At 51.7% G+C, this 24,885-nt stretch overlaps 5 protein-coding genes across 5 annotated transcripts; 2 read left to right on the top strand and 3 right to left on the bottom strand.

Moving 5' to 3' along the window:
• Positions 1-4,475: 4,475 nt before the first annotated feature.
• BCR38DRAFT_485171 (rab-GTPase-TBC domain-containing protein) lies at positions 4,476-7,741 on the bottom strand (the record flags this gene model as incomplete). The annotated part of the gene is made up of 2 exons (XM_040863843.1): positions 4,476-6,033; positions 6,102-7,741. 2 exons carry the CDS (start codon positions 7,739-7,741, stop codon positions 4,476-4,478), a joined length of 3,198 nt encoding a protein of 1,065 aa, XP_040715444.1.
• A 2,801-nt stretch (positions 7,742-10,542) lies between these two features.
• Positions 10,543-15,024, bottom strand: BCR38DRAFT_457832 (uncharacterized protein; the record flags this gene model as incomplete). Its single annotated transcript, XM_040862078.1, has 6 exons — positions 10,543-12,042; positions 12,094-12,495; positions 12,545-12,924; positions 12,987-13,158; positions 13,832-14,799; positions 14,931-15,024. The coding sequence occupies 6 exons, from the start codon at positions 15,022-15,024 to the stop codon at positions 10,543-10,545; spliced, it is 3,516 nt and encodes a 1,171-aa protein (XP_040715443.1).
• Positions 15,025-15,684: 660 nt separating this feature from the next.
• On the top strand, positions 15,685-17,476 carry BCR38DRAFT_433777 (eukaryotic cytochrome b561-domain-containing protein). The gene is made up of 2 exons (XM_040860274.1): positions 15,685-16,119; positions 16,405-17,476. Exons 1-2 carry the CDS (start codon positions 15,987-15,989, stop codon positions 17,004-17,006), a joined length of 735 nt encoding a protein of 244 aa, XP_040715442.1. The 5' UTR covers positions 15,685-15,986; the 3' UTR covers positions 17,007-17,476.
• A 30-nt stretch (positions 17,477-17,506) lies between these two features.
• On the bottom strand, positions 17,507-21,113 carry BCR38DRAFT_433774 (peptidase family M13). Its single transcript, XM_040860273.1, has 5 exons — positions 20,683-21,113; positions 20,169-20,255; positions 19,925-20,115; positions 19,534-19,848; positions 17,507-19,479 (listed from the first exon to the last, which is right to left on the bottom strand). Exons 1-5 carry the CDS (start codon positions 20,888-20,890, stop codon positions 17,914-17,916), a joined length of 2,367 nt encoding a protein of 788 aa, XP_040715441.1. The 5' UTR covers positions 20,891-21,113; the 3' UTR covers positions 17,507-17,913.
• A 716-nt stretch (positions 21,114-21,829) lies between these two features.
• BCR38DRAFT_457829 (fungal-specific transcription factor domain-containing protein) lies at positions 21,830-24,318 on the top strand (the record flags this gene model as incomplete). The annotated part of the gene is made up of 6 exons (XM_040862077.1): positions 21,830-21,876; positions 21,929-21,953; positions 22,012-22,097; positions 22,174-23,484; positions 23,571-23,801; positions 23,838-24,318. The coding sequence occupies 6 exons, from the start codon at positions 21,830-21,832 to the stop codon at positions 24,316-24,318; spliced, it is 2,181 nt and encodes a 726-aa protein (XP_040715440.1).
• Between the last annotated feature and the right edge of the window lie 567 nt (positions 24,319-24,885).

Here is a 24,885-nt window from a genome sequence, read left to right as displayed (position 1 = left end):
GTGGGGCGGCGTTTCTGGACGAGGAAATGTCATACCAACATTTCTGGGGGTTGAGGGAGAGCAAGGCGGCGGAGTGATTAGATGCATGCAGTATGCATGTCCGGTAACTGTTTGTTTGTTTGTTTGTTTAGTTCTTCAGGGCGGCACAGATACTTACGCGTCAGCGCTTGTCGGCCTTGTTGCTTGTGAAATGGGCCCAAAAAGATGTCTTGAGCCACACTTTGGACGGACTGGGGGATCCGGGTTTAGGTGGGGGGATATCCGGTCGGGTTGGTCGGTCAAGCCATACAGTCCATCGGCATTCCCATCAGAGGCGCGCAAGCTGCAAATGTCGGCTAGCTGTGTTCAGATTTCTATGCACGACAATAGAAATGAGCAAATGAAGCGGACGCGCGCCAGGCGCTGCTGCTCAATGCGGCTTCAAGAATAATGTGACGGGGGGGGGTTCGCGCTGAATCGAAACAAACGGCTGGCGATGGTGTGTAGCATACTGCGAAGTACATGTTGTGGGTTCTGCAGCTCTGCTGCGTGGAACGTGGAATACAACTTCGGACCCGAGAGAACGTCCCGTATTACGGCACGGCTCGAGGTCCGAGAGAAAATCGACAGTGTTGGTGCGACAAGAGTACTTCGCACTTTGGCGACATCGACGCTGGCAAGGTGGAGATTCCGAGAAAGTTCGGGCTCCTCCCATGCCCTATTCTCAGCGCTGGTACAATGACCCGTTGTCGTAGAAGCATCCCAGAAAGTTGGGGTTCTTCTCAATTGTGACATCCGATGCTCCTTTGGGACATGTGATGATACAGTACCGAGCGGACGGTTTGGTAATGTCTCACGGAATACGGATCGGGTTGTTCGTTAGGTTCGATTCCCCGTTTGTGATCAATCAAGTCGAGAACGCGTGGGGTGATGGAGGGTTACAACAGCGCAACGCAGCACTGCGCCCAAAACTTGGCTGTCTTAACCTAACGCCCTATAATACAGCGCCTCGCCTATATATATGCCAACCATCTTTCTGCGATTGGCTCGAGGAAACCCTCGCTTGTCTCTCGCTACCAAAGATTTTGTTGGAAGTATTAATAGGCAGGCAAAGACGCTACGCGATTCGCAGATCGTAAGTCCCATTGGCTATACAAGCAATTGTTGGGATGCAGGTTGTTGTTGTTGCGCCAGAAATATGGATAGTTGGCGGCTGGTCATTTCAGATGTTGCACTTATCGCGACAGAAACAGGAATTGGTTTTGCTTCCAGACATTGGACACTCTACAGTGGCGGTGGTGCAAGATTACCAACCTGCATAGCTCATATATGCAATACAGGCGCTTTCAGAGCGGGGAACGACGAATTAGGCTTCAATTAGCAAGATGTCTTCCTGCTGTGTCCTGTCATCGTACGATATCCGTGTCGGTATTGCATGTGTTGCCATTTGCGCATCAAAGGGGGCAGTGACCCTGACGCTGACGCTGCTAGAGGTGGACAACTGCTCTGGCCGCATCGGCCCTTCACTGTTCACCGGGAAGGAAAATACACATGATATACCGACTCGGTAGTGACGGTATGGCTTGTGCGAGACGAATCTGCATTTCCGGGTTCTTCATCCGGTCGTTCGAAGATGCCAAGTGGGCCAAAAAGGGGTTGCAACAAAATCCATCCCACCGACACTTATTTATATCCCGCACACACAACTCGCAATCCGATCTCTCGAAATCAAACCGGTTGCGAGTCTCTGTGCCGTGTTTCATAGCCAACCTGCGGGCAAGAAACGCGTGCAATAGCGTTGCAGTACCAAACGGGACACCTCTCTCTGTCCATATGTCGGTCTGACAAGCAATGCAACGGCGGAATATGCGATGCTACTCAACCACATTAGCAAAAATCGGGGGTTTTACCAAGCCGGGTACTCCTCATTTCGTTCCAGTTTCGAGTGCGGTTTGGGGTACAGTACAGTACAGGGTGGGTGCTAAGTCGAGGCTTTGTTAGAAAGTGGTGGGTTTACAGACCTCCATGGTAGTTGGATACATGTTATCGGCAGTTCTGCGTGTTTATATCTTGGTTACGTATGGCTGCAGCAATAAATCGGTGAATGCTATGCGTCCAAGTGTCTCGGATGCAGTATTCGGTGGGGGATACAGGCATGTCGTTACTAGGTTGAAGACTCCATCTTACTCGCTGCAGTGTTTGGACGGCCTTCCGCGAGGCTCGTGAATGACTGGTCCGGCATCCAGTGGTTTGGTCTTGGCGCAGGCAACGGGTCCGTGAGGAACATCAGGTGTTGTCGTCAGTCATCTTTGATTATCGTCGTTCATGGCCCATTCTCCCATTGCGGCGAGAATGAGGCTGATGCAAGCCCGCAGCGTCTCACGCAAGTCCCGCATGCCGTTCCCGTCATATCGCACGCGAAGCCCATAAGCTTAGTCCGAGGCTTTACGACACATTTTACTTAAGCATAGTGGCTTATGCGGCGGCCCAAGAGTCCCGTGTGTTTCATATGAAGTACAGCGTACTACTCAGCTGTTGTTGGACGGGAGTCAGGTTCGTAAGAGGTTTCTCGCTCGCATGAGTAGACATGCCTGGAGTCGACAAGTATTGTTCGTTGGGACATTAAAATAATCTTTGTGGCGGTTAGATGAAGAGGTCGCATCCGACATCCTTTGAGTAGCCAGTGGGAAAATCAGTCCCACAGCCCGTGTTTGAATCGCGAATGTTCATTGAAAACGATAGTGGATGTCAACCAGCCAACCCGGTAAAGGGGTTGACAAGATGAAATCTCAGGGTTCAGCGGCTCCTTGGAATATGTACATTTGACAAAGTGTCGCATGCATTCGTTAGGAAAAGGTACTGGCCAAGGGCCTGATCGACTTCGAATCAAGGCAATTGCAGTATATCGTCTTCAGGGTCAGGGGAACAGGAACTTCTTCCTTACCTTTCCTCTATGTCCCTCGGTCCATGCACTAGGCATCACCTGTTAACAACAATTAATCTCATACAAGCTGATCTGTAATGGAAGTCCTCAGTCGTGTCTTCTAAGAAAAACGGCAGACAAGCTCGTGTCTGGTAATCGAAACTTCAAATCTTACCTATACCAGCAAAGGCAATCTATAATCATCGGAAGCATGCATATGGCTTGGTCATTTCCGGTGCCCACGCCCCAGCCCAAGCTGCTTCACGCTTCCAGCACCAGGTGAACATCCGCGACCCTTCACCCCATGCCCCTGAACTTCTTTCTAGCCATTACTCCACATAGGACCATATACCAACGCACTCACCATTCGATCAATAGTGCAACACGAGGCAAGCATACACCCCCAGCTCCCCCCTCCCCCCTCCCCCTTTTCCTCAACCTCTACCACCTTCACCAAGAACCCATCTCAAGTCCCCGAGTCCAGACCGCTACTTACAGGCTGCGACCGGAGAGGCCAGACGGTCTGTCGTCATGCCTGTCCCACATCATAATACATATACACCAATCCCCAAGAAGACGGGAAATGTGGACTGACTAAGTGGCATGATATCGGACGAAGGTTGCCAGAAAGCCAGGAGCATACGATATGCGGAAATAGACATAGCAGACACCAATGAATGCATATACATAACAACTTGGTATGAGAACAAGCACATGGCCACTCACCAGGGACCGGCGATGACGTCCCGTCACATTTAGTATCCATCATCTGGCCACCAATGGCGGGCTTCATGAAAGATTCGCAAAAGACGCCTAGTTAGAAGAGCCTGCTTGAGCGAAGGATTACTTGTTGCATTCAGCCACAAGCAGTAGAGTACCCTGACAGTGTTCATGAGTATATTATGACATTAGCGAATAAATATTGTAGGATACCGTACATACTAGACATCATCGTCACGAGTCCAGCCCTCCATCCTTCCTAGCTGTACTGTAGCTTAAAGGTACTTACTTCATGAGAAGAGACCGTCCAACCAACCAACCAAGAAAGACAGGCAGACCCCTTCCTTCGTAGAGCCTGCTTATTCATTTCCCTGGAAGCCGCACGCACAAAAGCTGATGGCCCTTAAAGAAACAAACTAAGCAGCAAAAATCGCGCGTTCAATCATGCCCGGTAAGGGTGGTTGATTGATTGAGCGAGCGCACCGGGGTATATTGCAAATGTTCTGTCCTTCCGTTTTCGCCCTTCTCTCAAAAACAAAATATGGAGAAGCATAGGTCCTGCATCCTCCTTCGTCCACAGGGATGGGACTCGCATTCGTATAACAAAGGAAATGTACAACAAGGATAATAACCAGACGTATGACCAAGTCTGAGAGCCATGTTCGTATTAAGTTGATCGTTCGTGACGAGGTCTGGCCGAGGTGTGAGAACTGGCCCAGCTGACTTCGCGGCTGCTTCGTGGGCTTGGGTTCTTCGCGTGGAGAAGGTCACGGGTGTAGGCCCCCAGGCGCTTGGCAAGAGAGGCGAGCTAGGTGTCTCCCGAACCAGGAACCAAGGACTTGAGACGGACCTCCTAAGTCTTCTTTGACTTCATGTGCTGTTTGTACTCGACCCGGACCACCTTCATGAGCAATTCCTCATTCTTAATCGGAACCCAAGAGGTCAATGCCTTCATGGCGTTCTCAAAGTCGGAGTCGATGAGTTGGTCGTGCAGAGCGTGTATGATTGCTGTACTTGTGGCATGCAGAATCTCCAGACCTTGGGACGAAACTGGTTCGGGCGCACCCTTGCCCGCCTTACCCGACAACATTGAAGGAGCGGGAGGATCTGGGGGCGATTGACCGAGCAGCATAAAAACATCCCAAACTCGGAGTTGTGCTGGGAAGGGTATCGACAGGTTGAAAAGCGTCAGGTACCATCTAGTTCCGTACGCGGTCGGATCGATAGAGAGCTCTTGAAGCTTCTGCGCTACGTCCTTGTCTGCCAGCCAATACTTTTCGAAGTCCTTCAATGCGCCCATCAGCTCCTCAAATCCAGGTTGGTAGAGGCGATTGAGACCACGCAGCTGCCATAGGCGCACCAGCATGACGAAGCACCTCTCCTCGTCGTAGTAGTTGAGCAGCGTCGCGGCTAGAGATGCCATGCCTTGGACGTAACCTGTCTCAGGGAAGTAGAGAGACAATGCGTGCAACACACGAAAAAGGAGTCGTTGTCCACCGCGGTATCTTCTTCGGAACATGATGTGTTGGTTGATTGTTCTCGGTACGTCGAGGTCGATCTGGACATCATCTGGAGAAGGCTGTTCCTGTAGTGTCTGATAATGTACTACGAGCTCGTCATCAGTTTCGAGGGGCCTTTTGCTATCGCGGGCGCTTGTGGACAGGAATGAATGCCAGGCCGCGGCGCGCCACATGTCCGGAATACCCTTCCATGTGCGTTCAATGAGTTTCGGGTTTTTGGTGTCAAACTCGAAGACCATGCCCTCGCCATCCTTGCCTGGCTTGACGACTTTGGCCATCTTCCGCCATTTCTCTGCGCGTTCCCACTCCTTCCGTTTGTGCTCCTCAGCAAGCTTCCCCGCAGACTCATCTTCGCCGATGCTTAGGCCGGGTTGCAAGGCAAGCATTTCTCCAGCCTCGTCGGTAAACTTCCGATCCCTATTATGGGGCAGTAGGTTGGCCGCTTGGCGTGCGGCAGAACGATTAGAATACCGAGACATCGACGACATCTCGGACGCTTGTGTATTTAGGGAGCGCGCGGACACCTTCCTACTAGGTCCGCGTCTAGCACCTAGATATCCAGCGTACGCAATTTCTTTCCGTACCAGCACGTTGCGCTGCTTCCGCGGCGAGTACTGCACCGAGGCATTGTCGGACTCAATAGGCATGCGAGGCGGCGTTTCTGGTCGTCTGATATGAATGAAACCGTAACGATCGACATCTTCACCATTGACGTCCTCCCAGTCCTCTATTCCTCCAGCCAACTCGTATGCGTGGCGTATGGAATCATCGTGTCGCGACGCAGTACATGCCACGGACGCCGGGATCCCAGCTGCTCGAATACGGCTTCCAGATTGATCGTTTGGACTTCGACTTTGACTTGTCGTCGGACTGGTGGGATTGTTCGGTGACCTGTCATAGGCATGGCTGTCAGTACGATCAAAAAAGTTTTTTTGGCCGGATAGTCAAGGAAACCATACGCGTCGTTCGTCTGCACCTCATCATCATCATCATCATCATCCTCGGACGGGACCTCTACTGTGGGCTCAAGTCGCCCCCCGTCCTCCCACCGCAGACCTTCTCCGGATTCATAAAGCGATCTCACCTTTTGAGATTCCCTTTCTATATCTACCGATATGACACGAATGCTGGGTGGTTGGGGCGATTTGGGCGTGGATGGCTCTTCGTCGACGGCGAATGGCGACGCCGAAGTGGATGCGGTAACCTCTACCGGCGGAGGTGGCACCGGCGTCGACGATGCGGCCGCCACCGGTGGAGACGCTGGGAGCACTGAGCTACAAGCTGGTGCCGTTTCGTCTTCCTCGGCGATGACATGATTTTTAGCGTTTCGATAGGGTTCCTGGGCGTTCGCGCTCGAAGCTACAGCTCCATCGACCTGCGATTTCGACATCAAGGACGGCGCAAGTGGAAATGCGCGAATTGGGAGCTGCCGGGCAGGAGGACCATGGCCGGTAGCGCTGTCGCTGTTGGTCATAGTGATGGGTTTCTTATCCTTGGTCGGTCGCTTGCCACCAAGCATAATACTCCCCCGATTGCTAAATGACATCTGGGTGATGAAGTCGGCGAATTCACCATCGCCAGCAGGCGCAGGACTGCCGCCGTGAAGATTTGGCGACTCCAAGGGGCTCGGGATGTCGTTAACCAACAACGGGGTTTCCCGTCCACATGGGTAGTGGATTGTCATTGGCATTCCATTTTCGGGAGGTGGGGTTGCAGGGGGTGTGGCCGTGGACGGAGCTGGATCCACCGAGCGCTGCTCGTGTGGAGGAGCATGGACCTTTTTCTGGAGTTTACCTCGTGACGACTTCATTGATGAGGACTTGCTGTAAATGGAAGACCGGAAACTGAAGGATCGCGAAAAGATGGATGCAGGTTTCTCCGCAAAATTTGAGATTGGCGTCGTGGGCGATGTCGGTGAGACCGTGTTACTATTGCTGTTACTCTCCGATAAATCTGGCGAGGACAGAGGAATGCTGCAGTTGGTTCCACTCAGATCATCGACTGCATGTGGCGGCTGGGTATGCTCATTTTCCGAGCTCGTCGAGGCAAAACTGGCCCGGTTCCTAATGCACAGCGCTCGAGGAATATCGTGGACGTTCACATGGAGCTCTGGAGTCACTCTCACTCGAGGCACCTTGTTAAGGTTTTCGTACGGAAAAGGGTCGTCGTCGTCCTCGTCGCTCTCTTGGTAGAAGGTGAAGCACTGCGGTGATGTTGAAGTTGGCGCGTGCCCCGAATTCCGTTTTGAGTTGTTGGTGTCGTCGTCGTGGCCGTAGAATTCGTTTGCACCCGGGGTGGTGATGGTTCTCAGAGCAGGATGCGTCTCCGTTGGCCGAGGGGGACGAACAGGAGGAGGAGAATTGAGAAGTGCGCCTGGATTACGAGAAAAAATACTGGAAGCAGGGTGCGTGCCTGACTGTGAACGGTATCGCAGCGGCGATCGTGGTGGAGGAGAGGGCGGACTCGGCGCAAGTATAATAGGAGGTTCGGCCTGTTTGGTCTGATCGTATCGAAGGGCGACTAGCTGGTCGTCTCTAAAGGGTACGAGCGCGCCAGTCCGTCCTCTGTAGCGCACGCTTGCAGACTTTGGGGGCGCCATTTCCGCGTCCAATTGACCTTGTGTGACGAAACCAGGGTCCGGGGATTTGCTCTATCGAAAGCCTCCAACCTTGTTCGGAAAAGTTCCCCTGCAGTAGTCGTCAACCGGGAGTGAGCCCTTGGTTCAACGGTCCCAACGCCTGGAATAGTCCAAGTCGGGTCCCAATTCCGTCCAAGGAAAAATCGATGAGATAGTGTTGACTACACTCTGGAGGATTGACGATGTTGATCGGCCCAGGCGGTTCCGGGGATGCCTAATGTGCGTCTCTATTGTGTTGGTTGCGAGGAATGCCCTGAGGTAATTGACTTTGACGGGCGTGCCTCGAGCCTTCCCGGTTATACGGAATCAACACCGACCCAACAGTGCTCAACAGAGTGACGTGAAAACCTTGTAAATACCCGGAAGTCAAACCGCAGATATCAAGTGTTGCTTAAAAATAGGCGAAGAGGAATAGAGTGGAAAAGCAGCCAACGTTACTTGGGTGGGAGACATGGGCCTTATGACCTGGTTTACAAGCAGCGCATAACTAGATGGGAATGTGTTCTAAACTCATGGCTCTCCGCCGGAAGGGAGAGTCACTCCTTCCCGATTATGCACCTCCGCGCAACTACCTCTGTTCTCGCGCATTGGTAGCAGGAGACTAAGGTATTTTTCTTGTTTTTTCCTCTTCTCGACAAGCTCGGCGTCCACATCGAGTCATTCGTAAACCCAAGGCTCGACAGCAGTGGAACAACCGCCATGCGTTTTCCAAAGGGTCCAAATCAAAGACCAGGGTCAGTCGAACGGGTGTTGAGGTGAGCGAATCAGCAAGCAGCCACCATGCCCAAAAAGAACAAACGGGCCGTTAGAGAACCATCAAAGATAGTCCAGCACCTCTGTTAACTTGTAATAAACTATACTTCGTTCCAATTGGCGGTGACTCTGTTTGCCGGGCAAGCGGTCAGCTGGTTATCTGCAGGTGTTGGGACGGCGGCTTTTTCCTTTTCTGCATTGGCAAGATTTTATTTTCTTGCTGCGCCTGTCTCACCTATTTCCTGACATTAGGCTGAGAAGGAAATTTGAATAACACCAACTTACTCCAAGCTGACTTGGCTCCTACTCCAACAAGTGTGCTCTATACTCCATCGAAGCCCAACACGGCAACATCTCCCTTGATTCAGCCCTATGTGGACGATGGTTGTGGCCCGCCTATCTTCAGCTGCCAAATTTCGCTTCGGTATTGAATGCTAGTTTGGTCAGGATAACCCAAGCAATCTCTTGCTCGATAGAGTATGATAGAGTATATGCTGACTCGGCTTTCCTCGTGGCCCGTGAGCTCAATATCGCAACACGATTGCTCTAGCCGTCCATTTTTCTCTCCGCATCGGTCGACCGGGAAGCCGGCTCTAGAAAAACCATCGCTCTTAGCACTAGGACTGGTTGCTGACAAAGCCGAGGCCTCATCATCCAGCGCGTGACACTCACAATTTTTTTTTTCTCTTTCTCCTTCCGTTGACCCTCCGGCAGTAGTCGTTGTCTCCTCCTCCCGAACCCTATATTCTTTCTGCTGAAGGGGAGGGTTATTCTATCCTATTGGAGGTAAAACGTTCTGTCTAATGCGTGCGCGTGACCACGCATACCTTTCCAACGGCGGTAGTTGGAATCGACCGCCACGACGGAGGGAGCGTACCGAGTCTTTCACGGCACCATAACCGTCTCTAGTTCGACAGACTTAACGCCAGCAAATAAGAGCCGCCGAATCCGGATTGCAACTGCCCAGTTGGGAGTGTACTAAGCTGCTAGTATAGTGGGGGGTTGTTGGGAGGGAGCACAGCAGCACCCACCTTTTCCCAAATCAGCCAGTAGTCGTGGATACGGTATTTGTAGCGTTAAGTGCAAACGGAGGATTAACCCCCGCGCAGCTGTGGGTCCGGAGCACTTGCATCTCGACGCAATTTTTGCAGCAATCTTCGACGTGGCATTTAGCCAGCTCATCCAAGTCCCGATTCCACAGAATAAAAGATGGCGCGAAGATCGTGAACGTTGGCATTGGGCATTCAGGCATTTATTCATTCATCATGCAAAGGAGAAAAAATCCACGGCAGTGGGAATTACGCGAGCAGTCTGTGTGCTCATGCACAGCGCTTGTGAATGTTACATTTCTCTTTGATGGATCACTGGTCTCTGGGAACAGCAGCCGAATGCTAGGTTCCGAGACACTGATTTGAATTAGAAACACCTCCCAGGCTCTCTTCTAGCCAACGGCTGGCCTCAACTGACCACGGCGCACGGATTTGCTGTTCAAGGTCGAGTCGAGATGCAAGTGGCGCAAATGCCAACCGCGGTCAACACTCTGCACTACGCAGCCGCATTCATATGACGCATTAATATCACACGTGTCGAAGCTACCTCGCAACAAATGGGATCTCCGCAGAATTCAAGTAGTCTGCTATACCCTTACCGTCACAACATCACGTTGGTTCCTTTCCAGATAGGCAAGAAGAATACAGCCATCTCGTCCGTGTTCGGTTTTTCTTTCAAAAACTTGCTAGTTCCAATGGGGCCTGATTTGCAGCCACTGCGCCCAAAAGCCTCAAACCGCAGTCGCGCATCCCAACGCCTCTCCCGTAAATGCTATGCACCAAGGCCCAATTGCCCCTGCGCCCCCGCCCCTTAAAGGCGGCATGTCGTGAAAAAGCAAACAACGTGTTCTAGCTTGCGCTAATAACAGCCTGATGTGGTGTCACGATAACATCCAACGTGTCTCGGTTCGATGGAAGATACTATTCACCGCTCCAGGGGATGCGCGACAGGCATAGTCATCACACTTCCTCATTCTCCCAATCCTTCTCCCCAAACATGGGCCCATCTCTGGAGCCACCAGTTTCCAACTTCTCAAGGAATTCAGGGGGTATTGTTGGGATGTATTTCCTTTCCCGCTCGCGGTTCACTCCGCCGAAGCCAGCACCGTAGGATACCAGCATGTCCGTCACAGATGGCAGGGAAAATGGTAGCATGACTGATGGGTCAAGGTTAATGCCTTCGGGAACGTCGTCATCAAATTCGTAGTCTGGATTTGGTGTGCCCTGCACACTTGTTGCAACCTCTGGTTCGTTGCCATTCGACATGCCTTTGACAGGTGTTGACGGCATACTGATTAGCGAAGGGGACGCGGTCTTTCTTCGATCTCGCTTGATTGCGGCCTCCCTTTGAATTGCTTCGAGGTACTTAAAGGCACTTTTCGGTAGTCCCTTTTCGCCGACTTCAGGTCGATAGTTCTTGGCCGAGTAGATAAGTTGTTGTGGATTGAGCCGGGGCAATTGTTGAAGTGTCCCAACTAAAGCTTCGAGATCATCGGGGTCAAGCGATGAGAAACACTGTAGCCATTGCAGCAGTTGAATGACTGGGGCCAAGTGCCTTCGTGCGGCCTCGACAGTCGTTTCTCCACTTGCATTCGTCTCTCCATGCTCGTAGTGTTCGGGCTTGCGATTGTTCGTCCTGGCCCAATCCTCAAGAACAGAGATATTCATTCTTATTTGCATTGCCTTTGTTCGAGCAAGGAATTTTCTGTTGTCCATAATGCGGTTGAACAATTCCGCGCCGAGCCAGAATATGAGTTGCGAGATGATCTGCGATGTGATGACGGAGTGGATATCATACAGATCTAGAACGAACAAGGTGGAAGACAGGAGAGAGGTAACATTTCGAGGGGCAGGCTTGGCTCTCTGCTTGGGAGACGGCGGTCGATAACGCTTCTCTAGCGGCTCTGCTTTCACCTCCTTTTTCCTCTTGAACAATTTCCATTCGTGCTGGAAAGTGACATCCTCAAACCCCGGGATGGTTTCGTGGTCGAGCATTGCTGGTTCCAAGACCTTGTCCAACCGTCTTTCCGCATCTCGAACAATGAGGATGAAGATTTCATTGACCAGTTCGGCCAGCTGAGCTTGGAACTCTGTCGTTGCCTCCACGAGCCCGGCATCTTTCTTCAGATAGTGTAACAGAAGTGTCGCATTAGACATCCAAAAAGCGAGAATTGTCATATCCCACTGGTGCTCCTCGACAACGTCGTTGATTTTGTCCTGGGCGCGGATGAGAAGTTGGGCGAGCAGCTCATGGCTGGAATGGTAATGCGCATATCTTGCGCTTAAGAAAATCATGTTGGCGGGAACAGGCTTTTGCGATGGTGACCGTTGGGGAGTCATTTTGGTGATGATAATGTCAAGTATTCTCTCAAGCTCGCTTTCTTGGAAAACGAACATCTGGTCGTGTAAACAACGGTTCCAATCAAATTCCTGTCCCTCTTCCTCAAATTCATCCATAGCCTGCGCAACATTAGACGTGATATTTGATTACGGGTTTGTGGATCAACTTACCTCTGGTTGATCATCCATTCCGACGTTGCCCAGATCGACTTCAAGATCCCTCGCACTTTCCATCATCATCCGCCGCCGCGTTTCTTGCTCGGCCAGCTCTTCTTCGAATCGGTCTTGGGAGAACCCCGGGTTGTAGAAGTCATCGGTGACCCCGGCATTCCCAATGTTGTACCCGTTGTCGTGTAGGTAGAAAGATATATCACTGTCGGGGGGCACGAAATCAAAAGCAGTCCTGCCTGAAGATGTCTTGGCTTCGGCAGAAGCACCATTATCCAGTAGTATCTTGGCGATACCTTTGTGCCGATTCGTCATGGCCCACATGAGAGCACTCCAATGATTCCGGTCTTGCTTGTCCACATCTACCCCGGCATCCACCAAAGCTTGTACTACACTCTCGTGACCCTAAACTGATCAGCGATCGTTTATTCGTATTGATTCCCACGTCACTTACAAAGCAGCTCGCATAGACCAGGGGCGGAGTTCCATCCTCGTCTGGGGCATTCACGTCTACGAAGGGCTTGGCCTTGCCCTCGACGATTTTCTTCACATGTTCCAGGTCGCCATTGCTTGCAGCCATGGCTAATGACTTCTGTAGCATCTTGTGCTTCTCATCTTCGGGAATCTTGTCGTCACTAGCTATCGCGTCGGCATCGCCCAGGCCAGCGCCTCCGTGTCGTTGTGCTTGCGCGGCCAGCATCTCCATTAGTCTGGTATCGCTATCGGGCATGCCCTTGGCTAGGTCTTGTTGGTCGTAGTCGGGATCATCTAAGGTCAAGTCGCTGAACTGCAAAGGCTTTGCGAGAATGGGGCTCGTTAGAAATTGAGATTGACCTGGTGGGAGCCATGAATGTTAGCAGCTTGTAGCCTCGGATGCCGTAGTTACATGGACGAACCTTGCCAGCCATCGTAATATTCGGTCTCTGGGACTAACTCGGTGCGAACGGCCTTGCGGTCGTCCAACGATTTAGGGAGATCAGGCGGGAGTTCTCGCGGCCTCCTAGGCTGGCCGCCGAAACCCCCACCATCGCCGTCTCCGATATCCATTGCGAAAGGACGAGCGGTAGGCTGCTCATGAGCTGATCGAGTCGGGTCTATGCAGGATCATACTTCTCAAATCGTGTTCGGGTCTTCGTAGTCGTTGTGCCGGTCGACTTGCTCGATGTTCTACTTGTCGAGATCTTGAGGTCCCCTTAACTAGTGGTGGGTCCTTCATCAATGTTAGGTAATAAGCTGTCCCATCGTCATTGCCCATTCGATCATTGGAATTACCTTCAGTGGAACAATTCACGGTCCGTGCGCATCGTTCCTTGCGCCACCAACCGCCGTCTCAAACGGTTTCAAGGACGAACTCATTGTTTCCAACCTCATCAAATCCATTGTGTTGGTCAGAACTCGACTTTTAAGTATAGCTTACCTTGACCTGCCCTGAGTTTAATTCATCCCTTGCTTGAAATCAAGTAGCATGGTAACAACTGTTTGACAATGTGTATTTGAGGTTGGAACTGCCTCTCATATCCGTCGACAACATCAAAGTATTTTCCACGATCACTAGTGCCTAGACAGCTGCAGAAACGACGAATGATGTTCACAACGGAACGGCAAGGAATTTCGTCAGGCTCTCGTTGATCCTAAATGCAGTTTTATCTCATCTCTGGCTTGGATATACGACTTTATAAGGAAGTTAGCTGCCCTCGACATTTAATCTCCTGGTAGCTTTCAGTCAAGTCTCAACTCAAACCGCCCTCTTCGCCAACACGCGTAGTCTCTTCACCCCACCATCCGGAATAATAGTAAGCTTGACATGCGTAAACGTCTTATCCTTTATCGCACAAGCCCAAGTATGCTCCTGATCAGGCCCACACTTGGTCGCCTCCACAACTTCCGTCCACCCCTCGGCCTCCGCGCCCGGCTCACCCTCACCCTTCCACTCAATAGCATCCAGCCTCGACATCTGCGGGAAGTTACCCCTGAAATATGCCGTATCCACCACAAAGCTCTGTATCAGCGCCGGAGCACCCAACCGAATGATGGCCCAATCCACATGCCCCTTGGTCCGAGACCGTGCCGTCTCCCAGCCGTCTCCCATGTCCTTGCCCCGACCCGGCAAGACGAGGTTATCCTTGGTGCCGAAGTGCTGGTCGCTGCAAGAGATGGCCACAGCGCCATTCTGCGCCGCGCCCAGGTCGAAGATGGCGTCCTTGTCGTCAGGGAAAACGGGTACTGCATGGCCGAAGAGCCGGAACCTCGCAATGCCGCCGTCGGGGTACATGTTCAACCTAACATGGGTGTACTGCTTCTTCGTTGGCTCATCGAGCTTCCAACCAAACCGCTGTGAGGGGCCACACTCCTGGATACCTAGGATGGGCTCCCATTTTCCCTTGGTGCCCTTCCATGACCGAACCTCGGCGTCGTCTTGGCTGAAGCAGCCTTCGACCGAGATGGCAGGGGCGTGGTTCCCGGAGAAGAAGGCAGTGTCTACTTCGACGCCTTCGACTGTTCCTGAGGCTACGCCGAGACGAATGACGACCCAGTCGAAGGGATCCGTGTTGTGGCGGCGCGTCTCCCAGCCATCGTACCAAGCGCCCGTGTAGACCATCTTTCCTGGCTGCCGTATGGGGGCCGTGGGGGTAAGGAGGTTAAGGGCCTCTGCGAACCACTCATCCGAAAAATCTACGATTTTACCCCCTAGTGCGCCGGAGACGAGATCTGGAGCTGTGGTTTAGCCATATACTTGGGACGGCATAATACTGCGGGGTATTGGCTGCAATCAAACAATTCTATGTGAATTCATAAAGAGCTGATATATAGCCACATGTTGATATTGAAAACATACGTACCAATAGAACCCGAGCGGAAGGTCTTGTCAATGTCCTCGGAGGCAATGGAGGTGGCCCTGACGGCCTCCAGCTTATACTCGATGTCCTCAATCATTGTGCCGTCGGGGGGTTGGGATGGAATTTAACGAGTTAAATTCAAGACAAGAGTTCGGGCAATATGGCGACAACACTTGCATTTAAAATCCAAATCACTAGAAGAGAAACAACGCGACACCTTCATCAGGGTCTCTCCGGTCGAAGTCGAGAGGCATAGCGGGGCTTCGTCCGGGAACGGCGCGTAGCTCGGCGGGCTTGGAAATTCGGCCAGATCCGAAATCCCCTGAAGTCTCAAGACCAATCGATAAGACGGTCCTCGCCAGTACTCGATGAAATCAAGTTAGGCAGCTTGGCTTTCAGGGCCGACTCGACCCGCAAAGGCTGTAAGCCGTTGTCATTAATAGCTCGATTGTCCAATGAGTTCTAAGGAGGCGGTCTCAATAGGACTCGTTCCAATTCTGTCTTACCGATTCCCTTGTCTTCCGTGCCACTGTATTGCTCAGTAATGAGCACAAAGACCTTGACATTGGGGAAACCCCAGAAAGTGCTTAAGCACACCATCGATAACTTCCTGCCCCGCAATGAGCAAATGTCGGCCATGTCGGGGCTGATGAATGCCGAAGCGCTGATAGGTCACAGCTATGCATAGGTGCATCTGTACCACATAGGATCATTGTACACAGCGTCATCGATGGAACGAGATTGGCACCAGCTTGAGAAGCTCATCAGCCTGGTGCATTGAGGGCAAGGTTGTCGTAATCATTCTAGCTATGCAGACAATCAATCCATCCATGCATCATTAAACTCTCGCTCCCTCGATGTCATCTCTCGTTGTCTCCCCGACTCGTATGCCTACCCGCTCGGATGAATAGAGTTTTTAAGCAACCAGCGCCTACTTGAAGCCAATCGTCCACATTTTCATCTTGTTAAACCATGCAACATTCATTGAAATCTCGCTCAACCAAGCCCCAGCAGCCGAGCAGCTATCAACACAAGTGAGCCACTGATCTCTTTGCAAAAATGGCCTCCGCAACGGGCATACCCCAACACACTCCGGGCACCGAGTCGCACGACGAGATGGAACCACTCCTCGGCCGTCCGGGCGACGTATGCCAAAAGGACGAAGCTCCCATTGTAAAAAACCTCATTATTGGTACGCTTATGTTTGCCTCGCTACTTACTGCCTGAGCATATACTTCGCCTTCTCTCCTTCCACGCTGTTCCCTCTCCTAACACAGCGACAGCTAGGTTGGCTTGGGTGTCATCTTTCATGTGCGCTTCCACGGAGCTTGTCCCTCCTTGTTTCCAACCTCGTTGATATTCTGCCAATTTGTCATCTTCAAGTCTTGGATACTCGCTCTCTCTCTCACTCTCTCTCTCCCTCAATTCCACCAAGCAACCAATCTCTCCACCATGGCAAAGCTCATCCAATCCTCAGGAACGGGCGTGATCGCCGAAGCCGCGGCTCTCCTCCTCGTCGCCTCAGTCTGGGGCTCTGTCTTCATCGCGGGCAACCTCTCCCTATTCTCAGTCCACCCACTCGCACAATCCTTCGGCTTCCTCGTCCTCATCCAGTCTATCCTCGTACTTCAGCCCACCCACACCGCCAAGCAAAAGGAAGTCGGGCAGAAGGTGCACGCGGGCCTCAACCTCCTCGCCATCGCCACTTTCATTACGGGCGTCGTCGCCATCGAGATCAATAAATTCCGCCAGGGCCCTGGCTCGCACTTCCACTCCGTTCACGGCTACTTGGGCGTAATTGCGTCGATTTGGTTTCTTGTACAGTACATAGTTGGTTTTACCATGTTTGCGGTGCCCAAACTTTACGGGGGTGAGGCGAAGGCGAAGGCGGTTTGGAAGTATCATCGCGCGAGCGGCTATGTGCTTCTGTTGTTGTTGATGGCGACTTTTACCAGCGCAACACAGACCGACTTCAACAAGAATGTACTTGGATTGAAGCTGTGGGCTTTGATCTTGATTGTGGTCATGCTGGTCATTGGCGTATATCCCAGAATCAAGAAGCAGAAGCTGGGGCTTTGACGCGCTTTGGATGGCTTATCAGAGCTTTGAGTTGCGAGCCGCACAGGTCTATCAAAGACCCGTCATTCATACGCAAGTGGTATTTTAGGGTGCAAAATGAATGGCATGGGAATGCTTGTTGGAATGGACACGACAATCTGGATGGTCTATACTTCGGAGTTCGTTTCATGATGCACTGCGACATGCTTAGTGATCGATACCAAAATACACCAGCAAGAGGCTGCAGGCTCTTCATAGCTGTTTAGTATACTCTACTTGTCCACACGGATTAAGCTGTCTTTGCGTCGCGTCGACAGTCAACGTGATAGCAAAAGCGAGAATGTGCCATAATGTCGTGGGTAACCCCTGTAACCCGCCTATAAGAGCCCGTTTGGGTAATGGTTGGTAACAGTTCCACACAAGTAGAAGTGGGCTCACCCAGCTATTATTCACTTACCCCTTACTTACATACATACTGAAGTAACCCAAGCAGCTTCTCTTGATCCTCAAGTACAAAATTGCAACAAGTATTCAACCTATAAAATAGGCTATTTCTGATATTGAAGGAGTCTACATATTCATTGCTATCAGTGCTTTTATACATACAACACTCTTTCTTGATTGAGTCTCCATCAATATTGTCTTCCAATGCTTATATTCCGAAGTTCCTGTGGAAAATATGGCCTCAGGCGTAGAAGGGTGCAAGGTAGGCAGGCATGGATTGTAGTATTTAGGGACCCTCGGAGGCAATTTGGGATCGGTCCCCCTTGTCGCTGCCATCAACTAGCCTAGTACCTATTCATATGATTGGAGTTATCTCGCCAGAAAACGAGAAAGTATAGTTATAGCTAACATACAGACCTTTCCAAATTTTCATGCACATGTTCCACATATCGTACATTTGAAGAACTCCACAACATTGACTATCCTACCATAGCTCACACGTCGGCGCCTTGACAGGACAATTATAAGCCTCACGGAACGCCCGCGAATTAGCCATAGTCCCTAGTATACGCGCAAACGCCGGCGAGTGAGGATCAGTGTAAATGCGTTGGATTAGCTGCTCCTTCCGACTTTTATTACACCAAAATTGCGAGTAGAAGATGAAGAAGAGCTGCTCGTGACTGAAATAGTCTAGGCCGGGAAGATCCTCGTCCGGCGTCGATTGCTGGCGTTGCTTCCACGCGGCGAATGCAGCAGAGATGCCGCCGGCGTCGGCGATGTTCTCTCCGAGCGTCAATCTCCCGTTTACGTGAAGAGGCTCCCCGTTGGCACCCGGGACGGAGAAGTTGGAGTATTGCTCCACGAAGCAATCTGCCCGCTTTGTGAACTCCTTGACAGTGTGGTTGGTCCACCAATCGGTATAATTGCCATGTTCGTCGTAGTGTCGGCCTGAGCTGTCGAAAGCATGGGATAACTCGTGCCCGGCAACAGAGGCGAAAGCACCGTAGCTGACGTATGCGGGAAGGTCGTACTGGAAAACGGGAAACTGCATGATCCCAGCGGGGAAAACGATTTCGTTTCCGACGGGCGAGTAGTATGCGTTTACTGTGTCGGCTTGCATGTACCATCGGCCATGGTCAACTGGCTTCCCCAGTTCGGACCAACTTTGGTTGATAGAAAACCGATTGCTTGACACTGTATTGTTGAAGAAAGAGTTGGTAATCTCCAAGCCTGCGTACCAGGCCTGCACATCCTCAGGATTTGTGATGTCCGGACTTTCCGTTGGATAGCCAATCTTCTGGTCAATGTTATTTACCTTGTTGATGGCCAGCTTCTTCACGCTGTCATCCATCCAGCTCAGCGCATTCAGTTTGGAAATGAACTGCTGCTTAATATCTGTCACGATGTGATCGCCGAAGTTTTTGGCATCAGCAGAGAAGGCAGCTTCGATGAAGAAGCGACTCAGTATCCAGCCAACCGTCGAGTCGACATAGCTCACACAAGTCTGCCAGCGCTCAGCCTTTGTCTCGGGATCCAAGCCATTCATGACATTGTAAAAACGGCTAATGGGCGCCACTTCTGGTCCCTGGACCGCATCTGCGTAGGTGTCGATGGTCTTCCAAATCAGATAGCTTTGTACGGTTGCCTTGTCAGTTTCCGTCAAAATCTGGGAAACGTTTGCCAGAAATTCGGGAAAGGCGAGCAGCATTGAGTCCACGTTGTAATCGGATGGCACAAGGCCCTCGATGACGGAGTCTAGGCCGATGGCTGGCGCAATTGTCCTGGCCTCAGATACCTTGATGATGTTGTAGTATTTCGTAACATCTTGCTGGTCCTCCGGAGGTGGGGTTGCCTCGGCAATCTTCCGCTCGAGGTCAACGACTGACTGTGCTAGCTTAGCCGCATCATCCCGGGAGGAGTTGCCGGGAATGAATGCGCTGAAGACTGCTTGCAACATATCCTGATACTGTTGGGTAGTGTCCGCATCCTCGTAGTATTCAGGAGACGGAAGAGTCAGCCCTGCAGGAGAAGCTTGGATTATGACGACTTCCTATGACGGGCTGTTAGATCACATATAGAGCTGTTCTGCCACGGTTGAACATACAGGGTTCTTGTCGTCGGCTCCCGTTCCAAGGCTCTCGAATGTAGTTACCCCAATCTGCTGAAGAAACAGGATCGCATCGCTCAGCTGGGGGAAATCATTCTCTCCAAGTTTTCCACTTTCCCCGTAAGAGTTTCCTGGGCCCAAAGGGAAATGGTTGGCGACTTCTCTGACCAGGCTGAGAAGGGGCTGCACTCCCAACTTCTGCAGTGCGGTCTCGTTAATACAGGAGTTGTACGTTTCCTGCATCATGTTGAAATTGTCCTCATCAGTGGAGGCGGCAACGTTGAGCAAGTTTAAAGGCGAAAATGTAGAGTGCTGTGCCATGTCAGTCTACAATCCCCAAGCGGAACACCTGCTTGTATAGCGTGGAGCGGTATCTGGATGCGCAAACCTGGGATGCATTGGGATACGGAGACTCGAGAATGTGTCTCAATATGGTTTTCCCGTTGTCGGCCATGGAACTGATGGTTGACACGGCGCTACGATCCGCAGCGATGTCATGGCGAGCATCGAAGCCATCGCAGACAAGATGGTTGAAGTCTGTGCATGCATCGATGTTTTGGTAGTCGGGCGACAGGTTGTCTATCGACGGTCAGATTTCGCAACATTGGAAGCAATGAAAAGGTCAGCCCTACACAGAATTTCCGATGCTGCGTGGATGCAGCTGGGCGTCAAACAGATTGAGGACCCCATGTGTAATTTTCCGCGTGAACGCGAGAGGACTGCGAGTAGATTAGAATGACAGAAACATCGTCTAGACAGAGAGAGAGCGAGGCGAGGGATTTAAAGCAAGGAGTAGTGTAGTGCAAGCTCGAGGTTTGATTGAACTATGATGTCTTAGAGTTCAACGCATCCAAGGAAAGAAGGAATAACCATCATGGAGGTAGGTGGTGTCTGAGACTCAAGCAAGTTCCGTCTCCACTGATTGTTCCATCGGAGGTGGTGCTGCCAGGTCTTTCGCATTTATATCTTGCAAGCGCGTATACTTGCACAAGCATGTTTGCTACAACTGCTCCAGCTTCATAGCGAAGGCGACCGACAGAGCTGAAGCACTCGTGATGAACAAATCATGTCTCTGCAACCATGTAGGACACTGGAATGTCCATTACATGATGTATTACACAAGAAGTATGGAACAGACGTATTTACCTCCAGATAGTATTAGAAGGGCGACAAACCCGAGTATGAGGAAGCCAGAACAGACGAAAGAAGCCCAGCGGCGCCTCCTCCAGATTTTGACTTGCCGGTTGAGATGGGCGAAATCCTCATCGGGCGTGGCAATTCGATCTGCATTTCGCCCGGTCTCGCTTGTCCTGCGCAACAGCGGCGTCCTCTCGTCGCGTCCATGGTCGGTCATGACGACAACACGTCGAAAGGGTTGAATCCCGCCAGATATGGGTGCAATTAGCCGGTAAGCAGATCGACGCAGCTCGAGCAGCTGTTCAGGCGGGTAGTGAATTTCGCTATCGTGTATGAGCCCGCAGCTAGGGTGCTTGGTGGTGCAATGGTAATCGGCGATGCACCTCCTGGAGTAGAATGAGGTTGTCGAACGCTCCAGATGTCATTCTCGTGGAATGTTGTCCCGCTTGGCATGAGCTCGGACGCAGGGTTCATACAAGCTAGGCTGCCGTTGCAGGGGTAGCTGCGAGCTTGGTGCTTGGCGCAAGGCGGGGTCATGGATGCGGGAGATCTATAAAGTACTTCACTTTGGGGTATCATAACTCATCTACTACCTCACTCTTGACATCCATGATTTACGTAATTATCAAAACCGCATATTGCTACTGGCTTAGGCTACAGCGGTAGAATATTCTCCGTAGGTATTTTCCTCCAAGTCTCTCATCGGTCTTGCCAATGCCGCGAATGTTACACAATACTGTCTACCTCACCTACGGATAAGTCGGAGGAGACTCATCCTTCATTATTTGGAAGTCTTCAGGAGTTAAGACGAGATATCAGATGAATTTGGGCTGTGTATTGCGAATGAAGACTTACCAAATGATCATTTGAGTCGAGAATAGTAGGCTGCCGCTGGGGTGGTAGTACAGTGCATATTCCTCTGTGTATTTCTCAAGATGCACTGTCCGGGAACCCCCCAATCCTAAGACACCTTGAGAGGGTGACTGCTGCGGCTGAGCGCCATTATAGCAACATCTCTACTTCACAAGACTGCGCAAAATGAGAAACATCGGAAGTGGTGGAAGAAAGCGACAACATTACGTTCTAAGCCATCATTCGCTTGCGAGCTTTATCGGTCTCAACGCTGCTGTTTAACTCAAACGGGTGGCAAGGCTCCATGGAATCCGGCCCCACGACGGCAATTGGGGATGTTGCGACTACCTCGTATGTGTTAAATTTACCAATATGAGAACCTGAGACACTAACATCCAAACAGATGTGAAAGATGTAGGAGACGCAAGGTTTGGTTGAGCATATATCCCAACCCCTCCTCATAGGATACTGACATGAGCCACATAGATTAAATGTGACCGACAATGCCCCTGTGCGAGCTGCAAGAAGGCTGGAACGCAATGTGTCGTGTCTGGATCTGGAGAGAAGCAAAGGTTACTCATCCACCATTGTCGACTCACATATCTGACTTACAAGTTCGTATTGCAACCACTGACAAACCATACTCAGACCTGTTCCAAAGAGTTATGTTCAAGCCCTGGAACGTCGAGTGGCCTCGCTCGAGCTCTTCATCCAACAGCTCGCCGCCGCCGATAAGTCGCGTAGGGATGAGCTGCTCGCTAGCTACATACCGGAGCCGGGCAAAACTGGCGACTTTGGCATCATCCCTTCCCGGAAGACGGAAAGCAGCCCCGAGGCTGCAACCGAGCACGAGCTCGTGCTGGCCCGGGCAAGAACCGGTCAGCTGAGGAAGCACAAGGCCGGCAAGTCGTCGCAATTCTTCGGGGGCACGAGTCTATTCCAGATCCATCACACCAGCGACTGCACACCCTCTACAACCTCTCTCGTAACAGACGATGAAACACATGATGGGGCTCTCGGGGCAGACGAAGATGGCTCGCCCCCTCTCTTTCCCGACCCAGCCGCAATAGCAGCGGGCCATTTCCCCTACTCCCCCCACGATGAAACAAGTCAAAAGACTATGACCAGTTTCTTCCGGGACCAGTACCCCTACCACATGTGCGTGTACCGCGAGTTCTTCCTGCGCGACTACGACATCGCCATCGGGCCCTACTACTCCGAAGTCCTCCTATACTCTATCTGCGCCATGGGCGCCCTATCCCTCTCCTCGCCAAATATGCTCGCCATCTCCTCCACCTTCGCTCTCCACGCCGAGACTCTCGTCTACGCCTCATTGGACAAACCGGACCTGACGATTCTACAGGCCCTGATGCTGCTTGGTTATCATGCCATCGGCCATGGCAAGGCGTCTAAGGGGTGGCTGTTCTGTGGCATGGCGTTTCGGCTCGCTCATGAGATGGGCCTACATCTCGACCCGAGCAACTGGAATAACAGCTCGGCGGCGTCTTCCGAACCGCAGATCGATCGCGAGATTCTGCGCAGAGTCTACTGGGCTGCTTTCAACGCCGACAAGCAGCTGAGTCTGTACTTTGGCCGTCCTCCGGCGCTGTATCCACACGAGTCGGATGTAAGGAACACGATCCGGATTCCGTATCCGGCCGACTGGCAGGGACTTTTGGAAACGTATATGGCGTCGAAGGGCATCTCGGCGACGGCGTACGAAGATGGTATCAGTCTGGCGGGAAGTTTCATTTACCGAGTCGAGCTGTACAAGATCGTGCACACTATGATCACGGACTTGTTCGAGAACCGGCGACACCACGCCGATAGCGGCGTGTTGGCGGCCACGGCGCAGCGTATTCACGTCTCGCTGAATAAGTGGCTGGCTACTTTGCCGGGTAAGCTGTATTGGAATCAGTGGAGTAATGGAAGGGTGCAGCCGTTTGTTCTGCATTTGCAGTGAGTAACTAGCCTCAAGCGGCCCCCTACATACTCATGTTATTTTATGTGATACTTACGTGCACTAATACTCACTCCTTCCCCAGTATGCTCTTCCACACTACCATGATAATCCTCCACCGTCCCCCCCGGCACCTCTTCCTGAAACCGGGCATCTCCACCAGCGACGATGTCGAAATCTGTTTCGAATCCCTACAAGCACTCCTGCGGCTCCTGCGCACCTACTCCAAACTCTCGTATCCTTTTTCCGCTCTTCCCATCGACGTCGTCCATACCCTTAGCGTTGCCGCAGGGACTATTGTCATGAAGCGCATAATGTTTTTGCGCACTGAAGAGGAGAACGCCGGGAGCAGGGAGATGGGAGATGATGATGTGGGTACGAGGAAGTCTATGGAGGTTGTCTTGAATGCGATGGACGAGATTCAGTATACGTGGCCTTGTATTGTAGAGATTAGGGAGAGTGTTGTGAGGGCGTTGGAGGGTACGACAACGGCCGCAACGAGGGATGCTTCCGGGACTGCTTCGGGCGCTGGCACCACTACCAATGCTGGTGCTATTGATACTACTATGAGTGGCCAGCACAACCCCCCCGGCCCGGACCCCATCCTCGACTTCGGCTTCCTCGCCGACTTTAGCGCCAGCAGCAGCGGCGGCGGCGGTGGTGATACCGGTGTTCCTCCTGCTTCAGGGACAGTGGTCGCCGGGGACGCCAATTTTTCAATCTCGGAAGCGGATCTGGGATTGTTGCTGACTGATGATTTCTTGATGGGGCAATTTTCATGGGATGATCCTTCTCCGGATGACCCGACATTTCGTTTTGGTGAGACCTTTTAGAGTAATACTTTTTTGTGTGTATGTTTTGCTTCGTTCCTCTGATGCTAAACTTGTGACGATGCACATCAAGCAAAAGGAATAGTTCATCTCAGTTGAACACCCCAAAACCTAACATCAAATAAATACTCGCTTTGGCTGACTGACTGGCTGATACTAATGTTCCAGTCAATCAATTCGCCCACGGGACACCAAAAAAAAGAATAGTTACAATCAATCCCCCTATATTCGCAAACAAAGACTCCTGAACGGCCAAAACTGGACCACAAGGGCAAAACAAGAATATGCACATTTCCCAGACTCCAAAATCCAGGTACTCTTCGTCCGTGGCCCGTCCCTGCCCCTCAACACCTTCTCAAGACGTCATGCCAGATTATGTTATGCGCCAGGAGACCGCCATTATTATGCAATCATGTAGTAAGTAACCCATGGTATCGTGCCGAATCGAATTTGCGAGTCGTGCCTGGCCTCCGGCCCACCTCCCCTCTCGCCCGGCCTGGGAAGAGAAACAAAATGTTCCCGTTCCGTCGTCCACTGATAGACACAAACAAAGAGTCATCCACACAGATT

This window comes from Pseudomassariella vexata (genome assembly GCF_002105095.1).
Source record: "Pseudomassariella vexata strain CBS 129021 chromosome Unknown BCR38scaffold_7, whole genome shotgun sequence".
Classification (NCBI taxonomy): Eukaryota; Fungi; Ascomycota; class Sordariomycetes; order Amphisphaeriales; family Pseudomassariaceae; genus Pseudomassariella; species Pseudomassariella vexata.
This window is presented reverse-complemented; position numbering and strand designations above follow the sequence as displayed.